Source organism: Trichomycterus rosablanca, chromosome 16, assembly GCF_030014385.1.
Source record: "Trichomycterus rosablanca isolate fTriRos1 chromosome 16, fTriRos1.hap1, whole genome shotgun sequence".
Taxonomy (NCBI): Eukaryota; Metazoa; Chordata; class Actinopteri; order Siluriformes; family Trichomycteridae; genus Trichomycterus; species Trichomycterus rosablanca.
In genome coordinates this window covers 21,621,673-21,646,637 of record NC_086003.1, presented here as the reverse complement: position 1 = coordinate 21,646,637, position 24,965 = coordinate 21,621,673, and the positions used below count along the sequence as shown (strand labels likewise).

Sequence of the window (24,965 nt, the reverse complement as noted above, 5' to 3'; positions counted from 1 at the left end):
TGAATGACTATTGTTACCAAGAACGACCTCGAGTCCTTGTTGCTATTCTTAAATACTCTCCATGTAAACGCACGATTCAAAAGAGTGAATCAAAGGAATCGATTCAGAGTTGATTCATTTCGATGAATTCAGGCTGTAGTTGAGACGGTAGGCGGCGGTGTTTATTCCAGCCCTGTAGTGGGAGAAGTCTTTCTGCACATGCGCACTAGTTCACTGCGTTTTAAGAAAAACAGAGTCGAAAACAAAGCGGAAAGCACGCTCCCTTGTAGCCGCGATATATTTAAAGCTGTTTTTGATTTTAAATCACATTTACGTTTTTCTTTATTTACTTACACACACAAAGAAAACAACGGTTACCAGAGTGTTGAGTTAAAGCTACAGTTGGCCTCTTAATAATCGTAAGATGGCGACAGCAGATGAACCGAGATACTACAACGGTAAGTAATAACGCTAATTTAGCATTAAGCTAAACCTTTTATCAATTTCACAACACGTTTAATATGTTTTTACATTTCTTTATCGGTTATTTTTCAATCTATATAAAAAAAATCTAACACTTAAGTCAGTTGTTTAACGTTAGCATGCTAGCTAAAAGTGCGAATTGTTAGACTACCAGAAAACCTGCTGGTTAGTGGTAAAAACGGTCATTTAGGAGCGATGCAGAAGTTATTTTTTTTTTAATTATTAAAATAATTAATAATGCTACCAAAACTACTAAAACTACTGAGGTATTAAAGGTCCAGTTTAAGTGAGTGTGATGTGGCTAACTAGTTAGCTTTTGACTGTAGCGAGGCTAATCAGTGCATGGCGTGGGTCACGTCAGACTGAGGTCTGCATATGGCCCTAAAACAATCGGAGCATTAAAATATACCAATCAAGGCTTTACAATATTCCAATCAACTGCTTTTACATTTTCTTTTACACATTTGAGGCAATAAAGGCAGAATGGTCACGATTTCGGCTGCACATATTATGACAGGCCACGTCGACTGCTTGTCAAATTTTGTATACTTGGGGGCACCAAAGTGAAAAACCTCAAGTTTCTTTTAAATAAACTGAATTGATATTTTTGTCATCCTAAATGTAATGTCATCAGGACACCTTAGGGAGCACATCAGTAAGCCTCTTTGATAAATAGCGCTGGCAATTATGCATTACATGGGCCACAGTGTATGGACTAGGGTTGCCAACTTTCAGAACTGGAAATAAGGAACACCCTGGGCTGGCGGCTTGGCGGAAGGCATAGGGTCTTACACCATCATAGGAACATTATCAAAACATTTTATTTGGGATGTTTAACATATATTATTTTCATTCTTTATAATAATAAATCAGAACCATATTGTAGACAAAACAACATGCATAAAGAACATCATGTAACATTTTTTCTGAATAGAAAACAACATCTGAACAACATTTTTACACAATCCATCTTCACACTGAAAATACTCAAACAACAGAGTAATGAACAGGTTGTTATGCTGATATGCCTGTGCACACACGGCGTTACTAAGACTAAAAGTGAATACTACTTAAAATAATAACCAACCGCTTTCTAATTCCTAATTCTGTTTCCTTCTGTTTCATACATATCGGCCTGTCTCAGACTAACCTGCAGCATTTCTCTCCCATTAATGAAAATACGGAACAAAGCGCGTCCTGTATCAGTTCAATACGGAACACGACATTTAGTTTCCAAATAAGGAATGATTCCGTATTTTATGGGATGGTTGGCAACCCTTGTATGGACATCTGACCACATACTTGTTAAACATCTTATACCAAACCTGTCTGCATTAAAAGAACACCTTCGTTTGTCATATACTTATACATGTATACAGTACAATTAAATGCTTTTCCCTTTGGAGCTGAGAGGTTTATGTTTAAGGGCCTTGCTCAAAGGCCCAACAGTGGCTGCTTAGCAGAGCCTGGATTTGAATCCACAACTTTCAATTAAAGGCTCGGAGCTCTACCCACTGAATTACCACCATCCCTATAGAAAAAGAAAGAAAGCCTTTATTTGTCATTTATGCATAGGTGTACAGTACAACGAAATGTTTTTTTCTCATATCCCAGCTTGTTTGGAAGCATAGAGCATAGAGAGTTAAGGGCCTTTCTCAAGGACCCAACAGTGGCTGCATGGCAGAGCTGGGATTCGAACTGTCAACCTTTGAGTTGATAGCCCTACCCACTAGGTAGCTCTACCCACTAGGCTACCACTATCCCACTTTATATGATATTGTATATATATATAGATTGATGATATATTCTAAATAAGATGATCTTGAAGGTTATTAAGGACTATTAAGTCATTACTGCAGGCAGTCCACTATATGAAATTTTACCTCACAGCAAGGATATGTTTCACATTATAATAATTATTAAAGAGAGAACCATATCATACTATGTCAGGTTATTAGAAATTACCAGCACTGTTTAATGATCTGTCTATTGTGTTATATGTACCAGGTGCGAACCTCTATCATTTCTATTGTCACAATTTAAAGTTGAAATCGTATTACCTAAATTTTAAACAACACTGTTGATTATTGTCTTTCAGAACATGATGATCGTGTTGGAGGTAACAAAGTACGGCGTAGGAAGGGAAGAGGACCATTCAGAGCACCTCTGTACAGTGATCAGTTGCCAAAGCAAAGGCATCGTGGAGGACAAGGTGGTGGGGGAGGACAAGGAGGAGGCGGTGGGCCTGGTCCCAGGTCCAGATTTAAAGAGGATGATGGAGATATCACCATGTCAGATGACTGTCAAGATGGAGGATCACAACGGCGATTGTGAGTTACTTCACACTGAGCATATTACGCATCTCAATCCTAAGTGTACAACTCTTGTCAATGGTCATTTGTAAATTAACTACCTTTTCTTTGACAGCAATCCTTATGGGCGTAATCAAAATAGACACGATAATCGTAGAGGAGGAAAGGACAGAGGAGGAGGAAATAGTGGTGGAAACCACATTGCTCGTGGAGGTGGGAATGGAAATTCAGGAGGAGGTGGTGGAGGTCGCAGGTGGTTCAGGATGTCTGTAAGTGCATTATACACTGGCTCCCACAGTTATTACATGTAAAAGTTTGGGTCTACACTCTACAGTAAATATCAAGCCTCTTACTGTTACCAAAATGGTATTATATACACTTACCTCTGTATTTATGTCTGTCTTTAGATTCCCCATGGGAAAAAATATGATAGGCAGTGGCTTATCTCTGCACTCCGGGGAGTTTGCTCAGTACCCTTTCAACCCATTCAGGTAAGTATTTGTAAGATTGTCCTATATTAAATTTAGTTTTCATTCATTCAAGAAACCAAAGGGATGGCAAAGTTTTTATGGCACTTTTTACATAGTAGATACCCAAAACATAAAGATTTCCATCTGGCGTTATTTCTTATGTTAATTAATGCTAATATTTATATATACAATTTTATTCGAGTTTATTCTAAATCAGGGGTCCTCAAACTTTTTAACTTAAGGGCTGGATTACTGTTCTTCAGTGTTTCGGGGGGGCGGACCGCAGATGAAATACACACCCAAAAAAGCTATTTACTCTGTATACTGGATGTATTGTCTGCTGTGTATAACTGTAGTATAATTTTACTTCATAATGATAATGCAGACATTTTATTTATTTTAATCATTTCCATTATCCCAACTCATACAGTGTTTCCCCAAAAATCTGTGTGAACTGTGAGTCTGCTTTTGCCTGACGAGACAGTCAGCATCAGGTTCCATATTTGTTACTGCAAGTCATAATAGGTAATAAGTGTTGATGAGTGAGTCTGAATCTGGTTGGAGATTTAAGGTGTTTAAACTTCGATAAAGTCTGCTCACAGGTACAGTGGTACCTCGGTATACGACCTTAATCCATTCCAGATCCTTGGATTCATACCAAACGAATTCTTCCCATTAGAAATAAAGGGAAAATGATTAATTCGTTCCCATGAAAAAATAACTCCTATTGTTATTGACATATTATACGTTGATGGGGTTGTATAAAATAATTTATAAAACGGATAGTTCCGGTCCTAAAATCTGATTGGCTGAGCCGCGTTCGAAGCCGTTGTAAAATCCCCGATATACGCGCACCTGTGACCACCTCACATCATCCCATATTAATACGCCACTGAAAAGAACAAGTACAAACTTGGTTGAACACTATTTGAAGTCGTGTACTATACATAAAAATGTCCAGATTAATATAAACAGTAATCCTAATCATTAAGCGGTTGTTTCGTACAAGAAATCGTGTCATAGTTTGCGAATGTTATGTTCGCTTTCATGTTGCCTAGCAACACGGCACACCGTTAACGGGACCACAGTACCTGTAGTACAGTACCTGAACAGAGAGTTATAGCACGTTATAGCTATAAAGTTATAGCGCGGGTTGTTTACTGAATGGTAGCGACTGGTGTAATGATGCTCGTGGCTTTGTCTCATGAGAGGTAAACAAGAGTAGCGCGCGGTGTCGTTACTCATTTTGACCCGTACAAGTTCTAGCACGCGAGTCGTATTCCAAACAAAGGTCGTATACCAAGCAACATTCCTCGTGTCCAAACAGGACAATAATTCCTGAATCTGCCTGTAGTTAAGAGCATTAGTTTTAATAAAATTAACACAGGACACAACGATTTTCATAATGCAATTCCATTTAACTGCTGTGCAACACAGTGCAGTGGCTGCGGTCAGTCATCTCTCTATTGATACGCACAATCACTCCTCTCGCAGAACCCACCATGCTTGGAGCGCCACCCGTTGGATCGCTGCCGTATAATCTACGGAGACTCCAGGTGGCCAATTTTAGTTTCCTCTGTTATTTTTTTCCGCTATAATACTGTGAGTTTAAAGATGAACAGGGGCCAGACAACATGTATTGCTGCTGTGGTTAAAGGGGCCGGTCAAATGAAAGCATCGGGCCGTAGTTTGATGACCCCTGTTCTAAATATTAATTGTTTGCTTATTTGATGTCAGCAACTTTACACTTCTATGTTTTCTGTCTTTACAGTTCCATTTTGAAGGCAATCGAGCACAGTTCTATGTCGATGATTCCACCACAGCTAATGCTTTACTAAAAGCTTCAAGAAAAATCACTGATCGAGATGGATTCAAGGTACATTGTTGAGCAGTTGGAAGTGCTTGGGCCTGAACACTTGATTTTGTGTATAATGTCTTGTCAGGAACCTCAGTAATTTATTTAATATTGTTATTTTGTCTCTTATGTACTTTTATACTTTGCATTTGCCTAATAGATAGCTATTGTGATGAGCTCCTGTCCACCACCCAGTGGCAACCAGGACCTAAAACCTGAGGATCTTGAGCATCTAAAGGTAGGGACACCTGAAAGAGTTGAGCACACAATTTAAAATAATTACACCTGACCAAAGCCAGCACATCAGTTTTAGCAATGATTTTTGCTATTTACGAGGTTTCCTTTGTTATTTCCTGTTATTAATTGTTATTTTGCCTTTCCCCCCAACAGCAATGCATGTCCAAGCGCTTTGATGGTTCTCAACAGGCCCTCGATTTAAACAACATAAGAGTTGATCCAGGTAGGTTCTATTTGAAATGGTTCCATATAAGACAGTAGCAAAGCAAGTGGTACTAATGGTGCTTTTATGTACGTCTTCATCAGCTTTATACCACATTACAGGACATCAGGCTGGTGTGCCTTAATGTTTTGTTTTTCTAAAATTCAGATGTCATCACACACTTGTTTGAACTATGAAACAAATATATACTGAAGATGATCAAATGACGCACATTTTTGTGCATCTTTACTAAAACTTGTATGTGTAAAAAAAATAGTAACCCTGTGGTCTATGAGTAATATGGATCCTGTACTAAAATAAATATAGATAAGTTTTTGTTTTGCATTAAACTCTCTTTACATCCCACTATAATGCTTTTTGTGTTTGGTTGTCTACCCTCTGAGTTATACTGTACTACTCTTTGTCAGATTTGGTTTCTCAGAATATAGACATCACATTGAATCGGAAAAACTCCATGCAAGCAGTCATCAAGATTATTGAAGAAAACATCCCAGAGGTACAAAAAAATTTTCTTACAACCATTGCATGAAATTGCTAAAAGAGTATTTCCATTTACATCTTCAATCCCTTTTACATTGCACAGGAAAATACAAAAGGTAAAAAGGAATAACTAAAATGAGGTCAGTTAGCAACGGGTTTGTGTTTTGATGTTTGCTTGTTTGGTTTTGCATTAGTCATACAAGGCTGATGCATCTAACAAGTAAGGGCAGCTTTTAGCTATTAGTTTTGGATCATTAAAGCTGTAATATCAAATTGCTTATGTGGTTGACATAGTGGCACAAATGTTCCTGATATCAGTATATAAAAACAGTACATGTACTGCTTGTACCTGTAATGGCTAAAAGCAGAAGTTACTCCATATAATCATCAGACAAGGATGCAAAGGTATGACCCAGTGTTATAGCTGTATGTGAAAAGCATTTATACTCTTCTAAATTTATCTTGCTTATTGTTACTTACCCATAATTATGCTGTATTTTTAAAGTGTCTGGGTTTATTCATTTTGTGCAAAAGTGGTCACTGGTAAGCTTCCATTGCTAAAATGTTAGACCAAATTACATACATTGCTTTGTATATGAAAGACAGCAAGAGAGTCTTTTAGGCTATATGGTACAAAATACTTTCAGGAATGCTGAGGAACAACTGCATTGTTGTTTTAAAATCTAGGCAGGGAACAACAGCTGCTAAACCTGTAAAAACTCGAAGGAATCGAGGTTTGAAGTTAATACTGTATGTCTCGCATGATTTACTGCATTTGGTTTTAATTTTTCCACTTTTTCCACTATTTCTGTGTACACAGCTGGTTTGTTTAAACCTTAGCAACAACAAGTTATTCAAGCTTGATGACCTGACTGACATCATCACCAAAGTTCCCAATCTGAAGGTTCTGAATCTCTCACACAATGAGGTATGAAGCTGTTAAAGTCAGGCATGTGTGATTTTACACCTTGTTGAAAAAATCAGCACAGATCAGATTACTTCAGTTACAAGTTACAGACAGATTTGTATATTTATTTTGATGAGGAAGCATTGCATGTATAACAATATTTTTCCATACTACTGTTTTCTGACATAGACCACTGAAGTCGTGTCGTCATATTGTAGGCCACGCCATGTTGTTGCGCCCATATTTGGTAACCCGGGTCTAAGAGAAATTTTGTATGGGAAAAATGAATGGAGATTTCGCAAATTGCCTCTCTCGCATCCTGTAGCCATAAAAAATGTTCCAGAGCTGTTACGTTTTGTTTTATGGAGATTCTTCTGTCTATTATCACTGGATCCTCTGAATTACGAAGTCGTTAAAGAGTCAAAATATGAATATTGCTACATGTAAGCTAATGCTACTGCGCACTGAATTGACGTCACTAGACTGGAAGCCTCTTAAATTTGTATTTATTTTTTCTTTTATAAGCCTCTTAAATAACCGCACAAAGCTGCGCGATTCACCAGTGTAACAGTGGAGTGATATTCACAAGTTTTAGTTTATATTTTTAGTGGCTAGCTATATTAAAGTAGAAAGCAAGGATGGTTGGGTGTTACACCTTTGGTTGCACTCACCAAACGCGGGCTGCTCTTTCCATCAATTCGATTGGTGTAGTTCAGTGATGTCTAATTCAGACATAATTCCACAGACATAATTCCACAGACATAATTCAGAGGATCCAGTGATGTACAAGAGAAAAATGTACATAGGATAAAACATATAGGGTTCTGAACATGTTTATTTAGCACAGGATGCGTTAGAGCCGATTTTTTGAAAACCCCATTCATTTTCTATAGGAAATCTGACTTAGACCCGGGTCTCCAAATATGGGCATAACGAGGACTACAGAATAACGCACGACTTCAGTGGTCTATTGCAGACAGTAAAACTGTGATATCTTTTTTTTTTGACATTTTTTTCTAGATTATTTTATGTTCTTAAAGTGGCATGTGGTTGTTGAGTGTTACCACAAGGTGCAAAGAGTCAGATAAATGATTACAACATTGGGATTATTAGCTGCCAATTTGTAATGACAGTTTCTGGCCTGTCCTAATAAGTGATTGCCCTTATTGACTTAAGGGGAGTCCATTATTGTTGCAGTATTCTCCACCCAGTTTTATGTTTATTAATAGAGGAACGTTATGCAGTAAAACAAACAAGCCCAGCATTAGATAACAACAAATTTATTTTAAAGGCTATTGGCATGCATCACGGATGGTCTGTAACTGCACAATCGTCTAATGCAGGATAAAGGGTTGTGTGCAAGTGCATTTATTTCCTGTGAGGAATGTATCAGTATTGCCTTGGTGTTCCTGACTTTCCTTTCTGTTTTTTGCTCTCTTTGTATCCTTTACAGATCAAGACCGAAAGAGAGCTGGACAGAATTAAGGGTCTGAAGCTGATGGAGTTGTCACTACAGAGAAACCCTCTGTGTGAACATTTCAAAGACCATGCAGATTACATAAGGTCAGTTGGTTCTCTAATCTGTGCAGTAAAGTAATACGGGAGAGTGTGTGAATGTGTGCTTGTGTTTATACACACATCATACGCCTCCCTCTGCTTGGATACAAAGAAAACAGGCACAAATAATTCTGTAGCCTGGAGAAGTATCTACACTCTAAAGAAATTAAGGAACTGGTGAAGTAAAAACACCATCTTTAATCCTTTAGCAGTTTTACTCAGCTGTGGCACAAAGCCATAATTCCTACAGCTGCATGATCAGCTGCGTGATCAGTGCTGGGGTGTAACCCTGTCCCCCTTTTGTTAAAAACGTAAAGGTGGCTTTCCAGCTTGAGCTGCATCTTTGACAACACAAAGACCTATTGAGTTATTAAGCAGCACCAGTGCACGAGATGCACATGCAAACACTCAAACACATCAAAGAAATCATGTTGCTTGCAATTCAGCTTCATCTAAGAACAGTAATCTGAGGCTATATTTGTTACATGTTTACCAAAACTAGACAGACGCGGATGGCAGGACTATAATCTGTGATGCTTACACGTTGGGTCAGTGCTGGGCTGCAACCCTGTCCCTAGCACTTCTTGCTAAGACACGAGGAGGTGATCATTACACCTGGACTGCAACTGCTGAATTGAATTGTGAAAATTATAATTTTTAATTTCCTTTAATTTCCTTCGGGCTCAATAAAGTATCTATCTATCTTATAAATGAAATCCAAGGCTTCACTGTTTACAGGCTAACCAAAACCCATGATTGGGGCACATCCTAAACATAACTGACTTATCTTTGAGCTTGGATAAAGCTAAGTGATATCTCTTTTTATTTACTCTGCTTGGTAAAATCACCAACTCTTTAAATACTGGGCCTGTCTGGTTTAATACAGGGGGCGATATTTGGTTGGTCAGATGTCCCTATCTAGACCTAGCACTCAGAGGTTTTCCAATTCATTGTGGTGCCAGCCCTTACTGACAAGCCTCAATGTTTTCCAAGCAACATTTCAGAGTCTGTGTTTACTACGGTAATTTTTTTCAGTGATCGTTTGTTTTGGAGTGGCACATTAAGCATCAAAAACATTTTTGTTCTCACATGGTGCCATCAGCCAGTCAGCTCATGGTGAGTCTCACAACTTTTGCGACTCGGCAAAGGCGTCAGCACTTGTTAGTAAACCTGATCGACGTAAACAGGCGTTGATTCTTAACATTCATTAGGTCTTATAATACCGGCATGGGTAAATACAGTGGTGGCATATTTACTGATACAGAAATGTAATGTTTGCGATTTTAGTATCATTCTTAAGTGCCGTATAGGCCACACAAGGCTCACACACATTTCCTGCAGGGAGGAGAGGTGGCCCCCTCATAACAGTCCTGTGAAACCACTCTGACAGTGTAGCATATTCTCTTACAATGCCCTACTTTTTCATTTCCCTTTCTTTTTTCCCCCAGTTATGCTGGAACAAGCATTATAGTTATATATCAAACTAGTTATACAGAACGTGGCTCTTGACTGGCATTGTCCAAAAACAGAACTGATACATAATCATGTGCGTGCTAAGAATTAAGATGCGTGTGCCTGGGTCTATAAAAAGAAGTTGACTTCATAGGGAAACATGTATCAGTCATGTAAATAGCCAAAGATGCTAAAATGATGTTAAACCAAACAAAACGTAATATAATAATTGTTAATTTCAAGTAAACAGGGATCTTTATTCTTTATATTAAGGCTTTATAGTTTGCTTACATGTTTCTAATCTTTCCCTCTCTAGTTCCTCCTCTGTTTGCAGCAGTGCAGATGACCTTTTGCTTTATACAGATTATTGCTTGGACTTACATTTGCATTGTTAGATAGCACTTAGATCAGCTAAAAAGCTTTGAATCTACACCATCTGTAGCTTTTAGCTTACCTAATTTGGAAACCACTTTCAATGCCCAATGCCTCTTAACCCTGTGAGAGCATCGGGGCTAAGCTGAGAAGAAAATGATATCTGTGAAGATCAAGCACCCTGAAGTGCTCTTGATTTGTCTACTGCCATTCAACACAATGCTGCCCCCTCAATCCCCTCCACCCTACATTTGGGTCAAGTGTCAGGGCTGCTGAGTGGCCAGTAAAGAGGGCTGGTTAGCCAAAGACGGGTAAGATCCCACCATAAACTTGGGACAACCTAAGGCAGGCACAGCCGTGAAACTGGCCACAGCGCCCACTACTTACCAATGCTGAACACTGCTATGGAGGAGAAAGAAGAAGAAGAAGAAGAGGAAGAAAGAAGACATAAAAAAAAACAATAATTTTACACAGAAAACCCTCTTGGGTGGAGGAGGGGAGAGAGCAGAATTTTTAAGAAAATCCTTCAAACCAGGCAGTGCTGAGCAAAACTAGGGCCATAAAACCTCAATAAAAGGTTTGGCGCCTAATATGGGACGTACATCTCCATGTCCGTGGCACACGGACTGTAACATATGCTGCATGCACATGCTCTCTGTTTTGGCAGTTAAACAGAGGAACACAGGAATGGGCTTTGTGGCCATAAAGGCCATTTTAAGTCATTTTGGGATTTAAAACACTTTAGGGTTGTTAACTAGAATATAACCAGGTTAGTGTTAAATTAGACATAGGTGACTAGGTGCGTTAAAACTGTAGTTTCAATCATTTTTTCTTAAGAGAAACCCTGCCATTTTAATTTTAGTGGTAGGGTCCAAATGTATTAGGTATGGTTTGTGACTTCTGTCTTTTGACACATGCGTCGGGAGTATTGTTAGCTCTAGCACTATTCTGTATAAAAGCTTAGGGTTCAGCTAGATTGCTGCAACGACTTCATTGCTTCTCTCCACTCTCGCCTTTATTAATCAAAAAATAAATGAACAAAAAGCATTGGCCCCACTGTTATTTCCAATAAAATAGCACTTTAATGTAGATCTCCTTAAATCTGCCTTAAATCTTCAGTGTTTCATTTTGGTTAATGCTGAAGGCAGTGTTGAGAAGAAAGTCTAAAATCATAAATTATCATAAGATACAATTTTATCCAAGTTTAAAGACAAACTACCTCTGTTGAACTCATACTTATTAAACTAGCATTTTACAGTTGACGTAATATAGAAATGTCGAACTGAACTCACCACGGTCCACTTCCTGTGTGCCTGTAAGTTTTGTCCTCCACTACGTCACACACCCCCCTTACCCCAATTTCACCCCTCAGAGCCTGTGGGGGCAGTGTGTTCTGGCGTATAGGGTGCAGATGGTGAGTATTATGAAGGGGTAAGTATTGGCTTCCTCATGGGGGTGGTGGGGTTGGGTGGGATGTGGAGTTGGTTGATCAAGCAGATTATGTTTTGCTTTGTCTTTGTTGGATGCTTTCAGTCAGTAACAGGTAAAATCTAACATGATGCCTACAATTACTGGAAGGTACTAAAGTATCTTCTTCATGGTAAATGTATCCTACTAAATTCAATTTTTTTGTATATTCAGCACACTTGGTTTCTCAGGTCATGCCATCAGGCTGACCACGTCTTCTTTCTTGGTCTCGTCGTTAATAATTGTTTCTGTTTTGTCTTCTTTTGTCTTTGTGGTTGTGGACAGTGCTATACGGCAGAGGTTTCCCAAACTGCTCAAACTGGTAGGCTATGCACTTCACTGATTTTGCTTGGTGTGTCAGTCAAGTGTTTATTTTTTATAGTAGATACTATAAAACCATACACACCATAGGAACCAAATTAGGCTAGGCATATCACTATATGAATATTGTGGTCTTAATAATTGTAATAAACATTTCATGTTGATTATGCTTCTCTTAACAGATTGTGGAATCTTAAGGGTTAATTAAAAGGTTAATAATTACAATAATATCAAATATTTGTATGACACTAATAATTGGAACAATTAAATGTAAATCGTGCTTTTCATTTTCTTATTCATCAATGCATTATGTTTTATAAAAATTAATTTTAATAAGTAAAATAGCAACGCAGAGTAGACTAGAACTAAAATTTTGAAGTAATTTTTAGGTCATCAAAACATTTTGCCATCTCTGTTCTTTCGTGTGCCACAGGATGGACAAGATCTTCCTCCTCCCATTGGCTTTGATCTGGAAGTTGCCCCTGCAACTCTGCCACCCTGCAAGGTATGTTCACCTATAAGCTTCTTTTTTCTTGTCTTGCTTTACTTTGATGTATTCTTTTGTAATGTATGAGCTAATTTGTAAACCTTTTGATTCTAGCCCAGTTACTTCGCCTCAGAAGAACTCAAAGTGCTCATCCAGTGTTTCCTGCAACAGTACGTTTTTCTTTCTTTTTTCGCTTGTAGGTGAAATCAGAATTATGGTAAGCTGAGCTAAATGTGTTTGTTTGGTTTCAGGTATTATGCTATATATGACTCGGCAGACAGACAGCCACTGCTCGATGCCTATCACGATGGTGCAGCGTTCTCGCTCATCATCCCTTTCACCATGCAGAACCCTTCCAAGTACAGTACACCTGCTTCCTATTAGTACTGAGCACATGTACCTGTTTTATAAAACAAGACCTTATTAACATTTTTCACACTGTTTCAGTGCTCCTCTCTTAATTGTAGAGCTGCACCAAACGTCACTATACATTAATTCACAAAATAATGATAGCCAGCCATATTTGGCAAAGCCAAAGGTTTGGCATGGTTTATAGATATAAATGTATTTAAATAGGTTATATTTAGCAAGCAACTTGCACACAAATGCACAATTACAGTTTGTCTAAGATTGCATCTCTATTCAAATAAAAAAAATTATTCAATTATAATAAACACTCTCAAAGCAACAGCAAAATGTACAGTCTCTATACAGTGGTACCTTGAAACTCGACGTCAGTTGGTTCTGGGAGTGGCGTTGAGTTTCAAAGTATTTCTTCCCATAAGGATGTATTGGCAACCTGTTAATGTGTTCCATGGTTCTGTGAAACTGCATATCTTTTAGGCTAATGTAAAATAATTGGGTTGTTTTCGACACGTATACACTAAAAATAAAAGAAATATAATATAAAAACACTGAAATACATTTGAAAACAGGTAAAAATAAATAACTGTTGCCCAAAGCTTAACGTGACTTATTGTACTAAAACGAGCGAGGAATTTCATTAGTGGAGAGAACTTAGCTGATTCTTGCAATTTCTCAGAACCCCGAGCTGTAACACAAGTTTAAAAGTGAAACAGAAGAAAAATCCAGATAAACACAGATACATGTGGAGCTTTGAGTGGATTTGACACACACATGCAGATTTGTCTTATATGCGCACTTTGATGGCATCTTACTGCACCGCTCAAGCAAAGCGCTGAACAAAGCAACTGTTTACTGTTGATTTGAAATTAAATCCATAGCCTAGTGGTTAAGGCACAGGACTAGTAATCCAAAGGTTGCTGGTTCAAGCCCCACCACTGCTCGGTTGCTGCTGTTGGGCCCTTGAGCAAGGCCCTTAACCCTCAGTTGCTCAGACTGTAACAGTACTGTAAGTCGCTTTGGATAAAAGCGTCTGCTAAATGCTGAAAATGTAAATAAATCAATAAAAAAAAAGGTGAACACGTTGAGTTAAGGGTACAAATGTCTTCACGAAGGGCATTGAGTTTCAAAGATTTTGAGTTTAGGGGACGTTGAGTTACAAGGTACCACTGTATTTGTCTTGTTGAGCTTTGAAGTTTGCATGTTAATATGAACAAAAAGGTAGCAAGATCAACAATTTAACCCTCCCCCTAGGGCTGGGCGATTTTCACGATTAATTCGGTTAATTCGCATGAACGTTTTCACCCGATGTTAGAATGTGACAATCGCGATTGTTTACATACTTTATATTTTAATTAAAATACCAACATGTCACGAAGCAGAAACTGACCAGACGCTCGCGGAATATAAATCAGGGAAAGTTTAATATAAAAAGGGCGAAAACAGTACAAAATCAGGTAGAGTCCAAAACCAGCGAAAACCAAAACAGTAAACGGAAGACAACAAGGATTATACACGGTAACGGTTAGATTCAGTAATAAGGAGCGCAAACACGATCGGCAAAACGAGACACAAACATAAGAGTTTAATTAAGATTCACTGAATCAAACACCGCTGAACTGAATCAAAATACGGAGCCGATGAGCGCGATCAGGATTGGCTGGAAAGTAACGAATGACATTTACTCGTGCTACTGTAATTGAGTCGTTTTTTTTGTGTACTTGTACTTTTTAAAGTAGATTTTACAGCCTGTAATTTTACTTTTACTTAAGTAAGTTTTGTACTAAGAATTGTAATTCGCTACATTTTAAATCACATCCGTTACTGAGTAAAAAAAAATCGCGTCTGGGAAACTGCTGCAGTGAATTCTGCGATAGGGAGTCGGATCTTTTGTCTCGGTTCCTTTTAAAGAGCCGTATGTATGTAACGACTCCCAAATGCGCGAATCGGTTCCTTCATTTTGGCTTAAAGGGCCGTTCAATAGAATCGAATCATTCTACGACACATAATAGTGGTTAATACAGTTTGAAAGTTTTATGGGACTAAATTGACACATTACACATCCTTAAATGTTTAAAATGTTGTATCCACCCCCCAAATCACAAGAGGACAAAATCAAAGCTGAGCTGAGTGATCACTTGATGCCCCCCAGTGTACTAATACAGACTCACTCAGTGGTGGAAACAGTACAGGCTCGTGTTCCTTTTAAGAAACCTGTAAAGAACTTTTTGTAGTTTTTTTCCTAATGTAAGGAGGTTCTGCTGAACATTTATTTAAAATAAAAGTTGTTTGTGAGCTATTCTTAGATATAGATAGATAAGGATATAGATAATTTAGATCTATTTTGTTTTAATTATTGTTTATTATTGTGATGTGATATTATTGTTATAAAGTTTGAGTCCCTTAAAAGGATCATTATAGGTGGTGCTGTTACTATTTTTGCACTTCTGCAGCCTTTAATTACATTGCAAAAAAAGAAATTTGAGTCTTATTTTAATTGCATTATACAAGAACAAAAAAAATCTAAATCGTAATCGACAATCGGGTATAATTTTAAAATAATCGAGATTTTTTTTTTTTGTTGCAAAATCGCCCAGCCCTATCTCCCCCCACCCCACCCCCACAATTCCATACCTTGTCACGTCTTTGTACAAAAAAAATAAGTAAATACATTTTGCCAAGTTTTGCACTTAAATTGTATTATGTTTTTTTTTATTCTTGCTCTTAATGTTTATCTTGTAGATGCAGTTTGGGAGAGTATCAGAAAGACTGTCGTAACATCAAGAAAGTGAAGGACTCCAGTAAGACCCTAAATAATTATTCATGCAGATTTGATTTAGTTATTAGTGACAAGTTATACAATGTGCAAAGTGATTTGCTAACATTTACTGTAACTGTTTCTTTAGCTACAAGGTTCCGTTTGCTGAAGCACACACGTTTGAATGTGGTTGCATTCTTAAATGAGTTGCCCAAGACCCAGCACGATATTGCCTCATTTAATATTGATGTCAACACCTACACTGTGAGTGAATTCTACACTAGAGACTTATCTGTCCTGAAATGTTGTTTGGCTATTTGACTATATTTGCCTATTTTTAATTTCAGAGCACGTTGTTGTCATTTACGGTTAGTGGAGTGTTTAAAGAAGGTATGTTTGAGATTTGATTTAGTAAGAAATATGAAATTGTGTATGTCAATTTTGTTGCAGAATGTGAGACCCTCTTTTTTTGTCTTTTAGTGGATGGCAAATCCCGTGACTCCTACAGAGCTTTCTCTCGAGTGTTCATCGCCATGCCTCAAGGAAACGGAACGTAAGTCTCTTGAGTCTACATATTATTTTTGAAAAAAAATAAAAAATATTGAAATTAGAAATGGCCCCTGCTGGGGGCGGACTGATTTTTGAGTAAGCTTTGAATCTCTTAAGATGGGTACAAGCCTTTCCAGATTTCATATAAGATATAATTTCACGGACCGGCAGGGGCGGGGGGGGGGATTAAAAATAGAGTAACTACTACTCACAAATGAGTTTTTCGCTGCAATGACACGCTGCTCCCACCTAGGGGTGATTGGAGAAAATAACACCCATAAAAAAGTACGTGTTTTCATTGCTGATGTAGCGATAACTAATTATTTATTCTTTCTGTGCGGCCCGGTAATAAATGACCCATGGACCGGTACCGGTCCACGACCCGGTGGTTTGGGGACCACTGGTCTACGTTGTGGAAGAAGTGATTGATTAATGTTTTGTACTAATTTCAATGCATTTTTGGTTCTGTGTTTCAGGATATGTTTAGTCAATGATGAGCTGTTTATCAGGAATGCCACGACAGAGGAAATTCGACGGGCGTTCGTTGCCCCTGCACCAACCCCCTCCAGTAGCCCCGTGCCCACGCTGTCCGCCACACAACAGGAAATGCTTGCTGCTTTCTCACGGACGTCTTGCATGAACCTGGAGTGGTCTCAAAAGTAAGAATGCTTTCCACTACATAAAAAGTGAATGCACTAATGTAAATCAGTGCTTGCTGTTTCCATTTAACAGCAAACGTTAACATTTTTGTACCTATTTAAATAAGGCTAGTTTGACTGCACTGATTACAAAGTACATGAAACTAATCACTGTATTTACATGCCAACTAAATTTGATTATGACCATGTTCTGATCAGTAATCTGAAAAGGGATCTTGGATTTCTGCCTAGACGTCAATTTACTGGAACTGCACGTGTAAGGAAACGCTGCAAGTGCATCGAAAAAGTAAACATTGTCACGTTAAGTCTGCCAGTGCTGACATTCCAAACTTACAAGTTTGAATCTCAGCTCTGCTATCAGCTGCCTGTGTACTCGTTTTATGTCATAAAGATGCGTCTATGGATCAATATTCTTTCTCTTGTTAATGAGACTTTTTGTATATTTTTATTCAATTCTATACATAATATCATAATACCTTTTACACTGGGATGGGTGGTGGTGAATATTTCCAACTGCAGTTGTATAAAAATGATGACTGACATGTAAACAGAGGTTTACCCAAATCGGATTACTAAAGTGCATGTGAACTTATCAGATTATATGTCAATGTGTACTGTTGCATGTGCTTTTTTACAGGGTGCAATTTGACTAGTGCTTAATGATAATATGTAATTAGGATTAAGGAGGTTACGCTACAGTTTTCAGGTAGTGACAATATAATTAACTGTAATTGAAATCATTGCAGGTGCCTGCAAGACAACGACTGGGACTTCGAACGAGCTGGTCAGATTTTCACAGACCTTAAGGTACTGACACATTTCATACTAGTAGTTATTTAGATGAATATAAACCATGAGTCTTGTCGGTCATTAAACATTCACTTTTACTAAACAAAATCTTTTCTTATTTCAGGCCCATGGAAAGATCCCCGATGTCGCATTCATAATGTGAAGTTTATTTTTAACAATTGTTGTCTCAATGGACTTGAGAAAAAGCATGGACAACGTGCTCATAGCTTTGTAATTACTGTAGATTTAAACACCAGTTTATGTTGGTGTATTTTTTCTGTCATTAATTATGTTCTGTTAAAATCCTGATTAAAGGTTTCTGAAAAAACAATATCAGAATGCTGTAATGAGTTTCAAGAGCATTTATTGAGGATCCAGCAGAAGTAAAGAATAGAGTGCTATAGCAACAGCATTGTGCGATGCAGCGTTACAGTACAACATTGTGCGCCAAGAATAAATTCCAGTTGGTTTTTCAATGTCTTTACAGGTATCAGGCTAAAACGGTTTCTCTTAACATAGTCTACAACTGAAGTAGTGTCCGTCAGTGCTGTAAAGTTTTTTTTATTGCTTCGCCGCTTATGGAACAGTTTTTTGTTTTGGCTTAGAAGAAGTATAATTGAGCTTGACGGTTGTACAGGTTGCAATAGCTTTGATTGATTGGGTTGCTTGAAGTTTGTGCTCTAAACCAGATCTGAGAGGATGCTGGAGGCTAAACTGCAGGTGAGACCAGTGCCATCAGATTCCACATTGAGCTTCTTTACCACACCGTCCTCAACCACCATGGCATATCTACACAATGAAGAAAACAGTTCAATGCATTAATACTTACTTATACTTTCATTTAAGTAGTAACGGTATGAAACATAAATAAAGTAAATGTTGTAGTAAAACGGACCCTCATCCTACCTGCACTCCATTAGGTAAGATGTATTAGGTTTCTTTATTTTTGCACTGGAGCTAATAAGACAAGTTTCTCAGCTTATATATTTTATGTTAAGCTAAATCTTGTTTCCATAACTGAGGACCAATGTGGTGCAGCCCAAAATACTAGTTGCTGCTGCCTCCATTCCTTGCTCCTATGTTCTGTGGCAGTGAACATGGAAAGCAATCAAATACTGCCATTTTTAAGGTCATCTTATTTCTGTAAATGCACTCTAGTGAATCTAAAGAGGTGGGAGCCTCCAGCATGAGGACATGTTTGTGCATCCTACTTGGGGGTCTTTCATTCAGCAGTTTAATGAACAGGGTTTTTACACATTCACACAAAATCAAACAGGCTGTAACATTTATATTCTGATTTTAGGTATTGGATTATCAAATTTACAGAACTAAATACTGAGAAGCCTTGTACAAATGTAGCCCAAACAAACATGTCTCTTTTTCCTTTTTTGCTTTTTAATAGTTACAATTCAGACCATGTTGAGCTAAAATGATGTATCTATATATGTAAATTGTATGTCAACTGTAAATAAACTACACAATAGTGTAGTTTATGGTTACACTTACATTTAGCAAAATTATGTACCACAAATACTTACCTTTTTGATCTCTTGTTACCCAAAACTTGAAAAAGATGTTCGTTATCCAGAAACAGATCCACTGCCTGAATAAAAAAATGTGGTTTAAAATTTCATTCTGTTCATACAAATCAATACAGGAAGCAGGATATGGCATTGCTAACCACAACCATTGTCTCAGTTTTTCAGCTGTACAAACATTTGCATTAACATTTCCATATTAGTTCCTGTCAATTGCAGGGGTAACGTGAATACAAGTGAGAAAGTCTATATCAAAAGTAAATCTTACCGCAGTAAAAGCTCCTCTGGGATCTGCCAGCATGCGTACCTAGTATAAAATGGAAATGTTTCAATCAACCCACAGATAAGCACATTTAAAAAGTTAATGTGTAATTTAAGCTGTGCAATGCTTTCATTATGAATCAGATTTCTTCTTGCCATATTAGGGAATTTCTGTTGCCATTATTTGAGATGCTGTTGAACTACTGAGGCTAAACAATTGTCTCTGTCAACATTTCATTGTTCTGTACAAACTGCCAGTCCTAGCCAAACCCCTCATTGTAGTCAAGCCAGAGGGTTAATGGGTATTTATTGAAAGTGCAATCTTAGCTGTACTGTTTATAAGATGAACCATAGGGGTAGCTTGTGTTTCCCCCCCACTACAACCTGCTAAACACTGTATAGTCCTCTTTTAAGGGTTACATGTTTGTGGTGTGTTTTTTTTCTGCAATAACAGAACAGTATCATAATAAACATCACTGTCAACATTATCATATCACGTTTATGTTGTTTAAGTTTACGGTAATGACTACATTACATTACAATAACTGAAATGAAACCTACATCACTAGTTTCACAATGTGAAAGTTGGGAAATTTACAAGGAAGTCCGCTTTCAAAAATTCACCAATGTCAACATGCCAAAAAACCTAAACAACTGTAGGAACAGTGCACAGTTAAACCTGTTAATCATCTTTTCACCAGTATCTCAGTTTCTTTAGAACACTGCAATTGGTACAACACTTATTCCATACCAGGTAGAAGTCAGGACATACAAGGAAGCTAATTTATAAAAAAACAGCTTATAATGACATGGCAAAAAAACTAATGCCAGTAACAATACATCACAAAACATGTTAATCATTTATTGTGGAGCATTGTTTCCTTGTAAGATTGCTGTAATCCAACACCACTGACTTCCCAGTATGATACAAGTTGGGGAATTCACAAGACTCATTTCAAGTAACTCAATTCCGCTGGCATGGAAAAAGTAAAGTGCCAATTGAATAATTTACTGTCACACCTGTTTTGCATATTTTATATTATCAGGTCAATTAAAATTCACATCAGCAAGTTTGTTCAGAATGTAAAGCTAAAACTTGCTCTTAGCAGTACATCAATTTTGTAAGTTTGCTTAGCAACAAGAAACAGCTTTGCCTATTGTTATAAAAATAGCCAACTGTGTCCTTTACCTAAAATTACATTTACACTTTATCTTAGCCTTGTATGCCTTGGCATTTTAGCTCACCTTGCCATCTGCTCCGTGTTCCTTGCCCCATGCAGCCATGACAAACACATCATTCACTGACACACAGGCCACCTCCTGTACACCTTTGCTCTTCAGTTTTGCAGCATCTTCTACAAATCCTGGCAGATGAGTCTGAGCCACAAAAAGTAAATTATCATTAATACATAAGCATACAAAATATATAAGGGATTTATGAAATATTAGCATGATCATAAACTGTAGTTTTAAATAATTTATTATTAGTGTAACTAAATGCGTGTGCAGTGTACCTTGGAGCACCCTGGAGTAAAAGCCCCTGGCACTGCAAACAGCACACCCTTTTTCCCCTTGAAAAGTTGTGCCATAGAGACTGTATTGCCTGGATCTCCCTCCTGGACCTCCACAGCCGGGAGACTGTCTCCAACCTAAGAAAGAGCAAGACACACACGCCACTGTTTTTTTTTGTTTTTGTTTTTTTTAAAAACACTTATTTAGTCACACAGCTCATTTTATTACGTACACTTGACATAGAAGTGGACAAAATGTGAACATGTTATTGTATATTATAATGATTACAGGTGGTATAAAGGGGTATGACAAGTCTTTGCTTTTTGAACAGCTTTTTCAAATGCTCATATAAATCTTAAATGGTTCCTAAAGCTGAACCATTCTTCAAAAACCAAAATAGAATAGTTTCAAATATTCAAATGTTTACATACAGTTTCAAAGATTTTTGTTGATTGTTATGGTGACTAAGATTAAAACACACTTGGGTGTCCATAAAAAAAAACTTTAAGTTTATTAAGAATTTCCTAAAAATCTACTGGCTTTGTGCCCATATATGACCAGTTTTAACATTCTTGGAACTATGATCTGTTTGCTAGATTCTCCGAATGTTTTGATGTAATCCAAAAAGTTGTTCTTGGATTACATAAAAACATTTAGTGGGTCTAGGAAACAGAGGTCTTCCAGGAATTAAAATCTGCTGTCACATAAATGCCAAGCCAGTTTGACATTGGCATGGGCTTAAAGGCTGCAGCACCGATTAAAACCCCTTGTTTTTGAATTGTTGATAGGAAAAATGCTATTTTTTCTTGCAAGCTAGCCTCTAAGCCCAGACTGTGGACAGTGTCACTCGTACTTGAGCAGTTTCTTTTTATGGCAGCATTGTGTTTGATGGTTCATGGATTACCTTCTGACTATCTAGACAACTTTCCTTCTGGCATAAGTAGCAGTGTGGGCTTTTATTGTAACCTTGGCAAGACAGCACTGTTCCATGTAGTAGTTAGATCAAATTAGTCTTATTTATTTGAACACACAAAAACTCGACACTATAGAATGGCCTGCATTTCTATATTATCAGTAATATATATATATATATATATATATATATATATATATATATATATATATATATATATATATATATATATATATATATATATATATATATATTACTGATAATATATATATATATATATATATATATTTTTTTTTTTCCTTTTTTTTTTTTCATACATATATATATATGTAAAAGAGCAGATACTTTTATATATATATATATATATATATATATATATATATATATATATATATCAGTATCTGCTCTTTTTCACATTCATATAAAAAGAACAGTGGCCATGCCCTTCATCCATCTTGAAACTGAAAGTAAGCTTAAATTGAGATTTGGTTTTTAATCATTACTAAACATTTATTACATGTTTACGTAATTTGCTCTTGCACAAATTAACACCACAGTATTTATGCAATTAATGGTCAGTAAATATGTTTGTTATAAGAAAATACAGCAGTCAGAACAGATGACAAGTGGACATCAGCTTGTTTGGACAGCCACTGTTTTTTGCCACCACACATGCGCAGTTAGCAACTACGCCAGTTTCAGTAATGTCAAATGTTTTATTTTCTAATGATTTTTATGAACTACTGTATTTAATAGTGTGAATAGGACAGTAACCGATATCACCCTGGATTTCAGGCTAAGTACAAGATGACCTTAAAACGTTTTGCAATTACTGCGACCTTGTTATAAAACGTTTATAAATATGTCTTCATTTTAAAACAAGGTATTACATTTTTTAAAAGCGACATTGAACGCGCACTTAGTTTTACTGCAAACTACAACACACAGGAATGTACTTTGTGTACAGTTAGCATGGCTGCTACACTCACTGTAAACAGGACAAAAGAACAGGCAGACAAGAACATAAGTACTAATACGGATACAAAATGGCTTTACCTTAATAGGCATGTTTGCAGTTAGAGTCGAGTGAAATGGTCGAATAAACTGAAGAGTTCGGCTTCCTCTGAGCAGCATAGCTGAGGATGAGTGGTTTTATATGTGAGGAAGAACAGAATAGGCGTGAACTGCCCTGCCTGTCGGTGTCATACTACTGACACCGCCATCCCTAAAACACCACCCACCACACACACACACACACACACACACACACACACACACACACACACACACACACACACACACACACACACACACACACACACACACACACACACACACACACACACACACACACTCAACTCAAAAGAAGCTTTATTGGCATGACAAATAAGGACATTCGTATTGCCAAAGCAAGTTACAGGGAAATATAAACAATAAAAATAAGAAAGAACAAAAATATACAGAACAGTTACATGTGCAAAAAATATAGAATAGAATAAAATATTAATAAAAACAGTGCAAAATAACAATAAAAAGTATAATATTTACAATAATGAGGTAGTAAAACAATCAGTTTGTGCGTGCGTGTGTGTGTGTGTGTGTGTGTGTGTGTGTGTGTGTATGTGTGTGTGTGTATGTGTGTATGAGACATGGTCACGCACTGTCCCTCACCTGGTGGCAGGTGTGAGTATAGAGTGCTGCTAGTGTGCAGCTCTCTCTGTGCTCCCCCAGTAGATGGGGCAGTTTGTCAGGGTCTGGGAGGGAGGTGAAGTTGGGGATGATGTTATTAAATTTAGGGAAGAATTGGGAGCGGACGTGGTGGTACTTGGTACACCGGGTGAGGAAGTGCAGCTCCGTCTCTACTGTACTGAGAGTGCAGTGCTGACACAACCTCTCCTCCCGGGGCAGCCAGGACCCCGTGTGTCACACACACCTACTTCACTTACACTTAAATCATACGTTTGATCTCGATGAACATCCTAATTTAAAGATGAAATCGTCTGCTAAATGCTGTAAATGTTTGTTGGGAACAAAAAAACATAACAATACTGGTGAAGTGGGCTCTGGGTTCCTCCTGGTGCAGGACATATGACCAGTCTCATATGGCCAGAGCTTATACTTAAATTTTCGGTGTGATTTTGAATCCAGGCCTCCAGGGTAGTGATTGGTAGCCATTTACCGTTGGGTAAATGAGACTGGTCATATGTCCTGCACCAGGAGGAACCCAGCAGTCAGTGTATCGTTGGCTGCCACATGGAAGTTTATGTATGTCTCCCAAGACCATCACTGGCCCACATGCAGGCAGTATAACATTTCCCACAGTGTCCCCAGACTCTTACACATCAGTCACATGCTCTGAGTGAACCAGCTCTTATCTGTGAAGAGAACAGGGTGCCAATGGTGGACCTGCCAGTTTTGGTGTTCTCTGGCTAATGCCAGTCAAGCTGCATTATTCTGGGCTGTGCGGTGCTAGGCTGCGAGCACAGGTTCCACTGAAGGACGCCAGGCCCTCCTGCCACCCTCATGGAGTCTGTTTCTGACAGCTTGGTCAGACACAAGCACACCAGTAGTCAGCAGGAGGTTATTTTCTAGGGCTCTGGCAGTACACCTCATGTTCCTGCTTGCACGAAGGAGCAGATACCCGTCCTGCTGCTGGGTTGACTCCCCTATACGGCACTGTACAGCTCTCTTCATGTAATGGCCCGTGTTCTGGTATTTCCTTTATGATCTCGAGACTGTACAGGGAAACACAGCAAACCTTTTTGCAATGACACGTATGGAAGTCAGTCAGAAAGGATAAGGAGAAAGTAACTGCAAAGCCATTTCCTTTTTGGGGTTGTATTGCTGTTGCCTCTCCAGTGCACCTGTAGTTACTTTCATTTGCATAAAAGCAGGTGAAAATTATTCACAATTGCTTATACTTCCTAACTGGGCAGATTTTAAAGTTTAATTGATTTGATATTATACTGCGATTTGAGCAGTATATTCACAAATACATAAAACCCACACACATGGTTTAAA

General features: G+C 37.9%; 2 protein-coding genes across 2 annotated transcripts; one reads left to right on the top strand and one right to left on the bottom strand.

Moving 5' to 3' along the window:
- Positions 1 to 232: 232 nt before the first annotated feature.
- On the top strand, positions 233 to 18,051 carry nxf1b (nuclear RNA export factor 1b). Its single transcript, XM_063012265.1, has 21 exons — positions 233 to 437; positions 2,561 to 2,792; positions 2,890 to 3,043; positions 3,182 to 3,265; positions 5,016 to 5,120; positions 5,260 to 5,337; positions 5,490 to 5,559; positions 5,967 to 6,055; positions 6,860 to 6,967; positions 8,400 to 8,509; positions 12,080 to 12,116; positions 12,549 to 12,620; positions 12,717 to 12,772; positions 12,854 to 12,961; positions 15,708 to 15,766; positions 15,872 to 15,987; positions 16,071 to 16,113; positions 16,204 to 16,276; positions 16,749 to 16,931; positions 17,678 to 17,738; positions 17,845 to 18,051. The coding sequence occupies exons 1-21, from the start codon at positions 404 to 406 to the stop codon at positions 17,881 to 17,883; spliced, it is 1,911 nt and encodes a 636-aa protein (XP_062868335.1). The 5' UTR covers positions 233 to 403; the 3' UTR covers positions 17,884 to 18,051.
- Positions 18,052 to 18,067: 16 nt separating this feature from the next.
- Positions 18,068 to 23,150, bottom strand: prdx5 (peroxiredoxin 5). Its single transcript, XM_063012264.1, has 6 exons — positions 23,001 to 23,150; positions 21,034 to 21,168; positions 20,765 to 20,896; positions 19,527 to 19,565; positions 19,259 to 19,323; positions 18,068 to 18,509 (listed from the first exon to the last, which is right to left on the bottom strand). Exons 1-6 carry the CDS (start codon positions 23,076 to 23,078, stop codon positions 18,401 to 18,403), a joined length of 558 nt encoding a protein of 185 aa, XP_062868334.1. The 5' UTR covers positions 23,079 to 23,150; the 3' UTR covers positions 18,068 to 18,400.
- Between the last annotated feature and the right edge of the window lie 1,815 nt (positions 23,151 to 24,965).

Coding starts and splice junctions, on each gene's coding strand:
- prdx5 (XM_063012264.1), bottom strand. CDS start 23,078: ATGCTGCTCAGAGGAAGCCGAACTCTTCAGTTTATTCGACCATTTCAC. Junction 20,897..21,033: donor TTACTCCAGGGTGCTCCAAG/GTACACTGCACA, acceptor TTTGTGGCTCAG/ACTCATCTGCCAGGATTTGT. Junction 19,324..19,526: donor CCAGAGGAGCTTTTACTGCG/GTAAGATTTACT, acceptor TTTTTTATTCAG/GCAGTGGATCTGTTTCTGGA.
- nxf1b (XM_063012265.1), top strand. CDS start 404: ATGGCGACAGCAGATGAACCGAGATACTACAACG. Junction 12,117..12,548: donor TTCCCAAACTGCTCAAACTG/GTAGGCTATGCA, acceptor CGTGTGCCACAG/GATGGACAAGATCTTCCTCC. Junction 16,114..16,203: donor TAGTGGAGTGTTTAAAGAAG/GTATGTTTGAGA, acceptor TTTGTCTTTTAG/TGGATGGCAAATCCCGTGAC.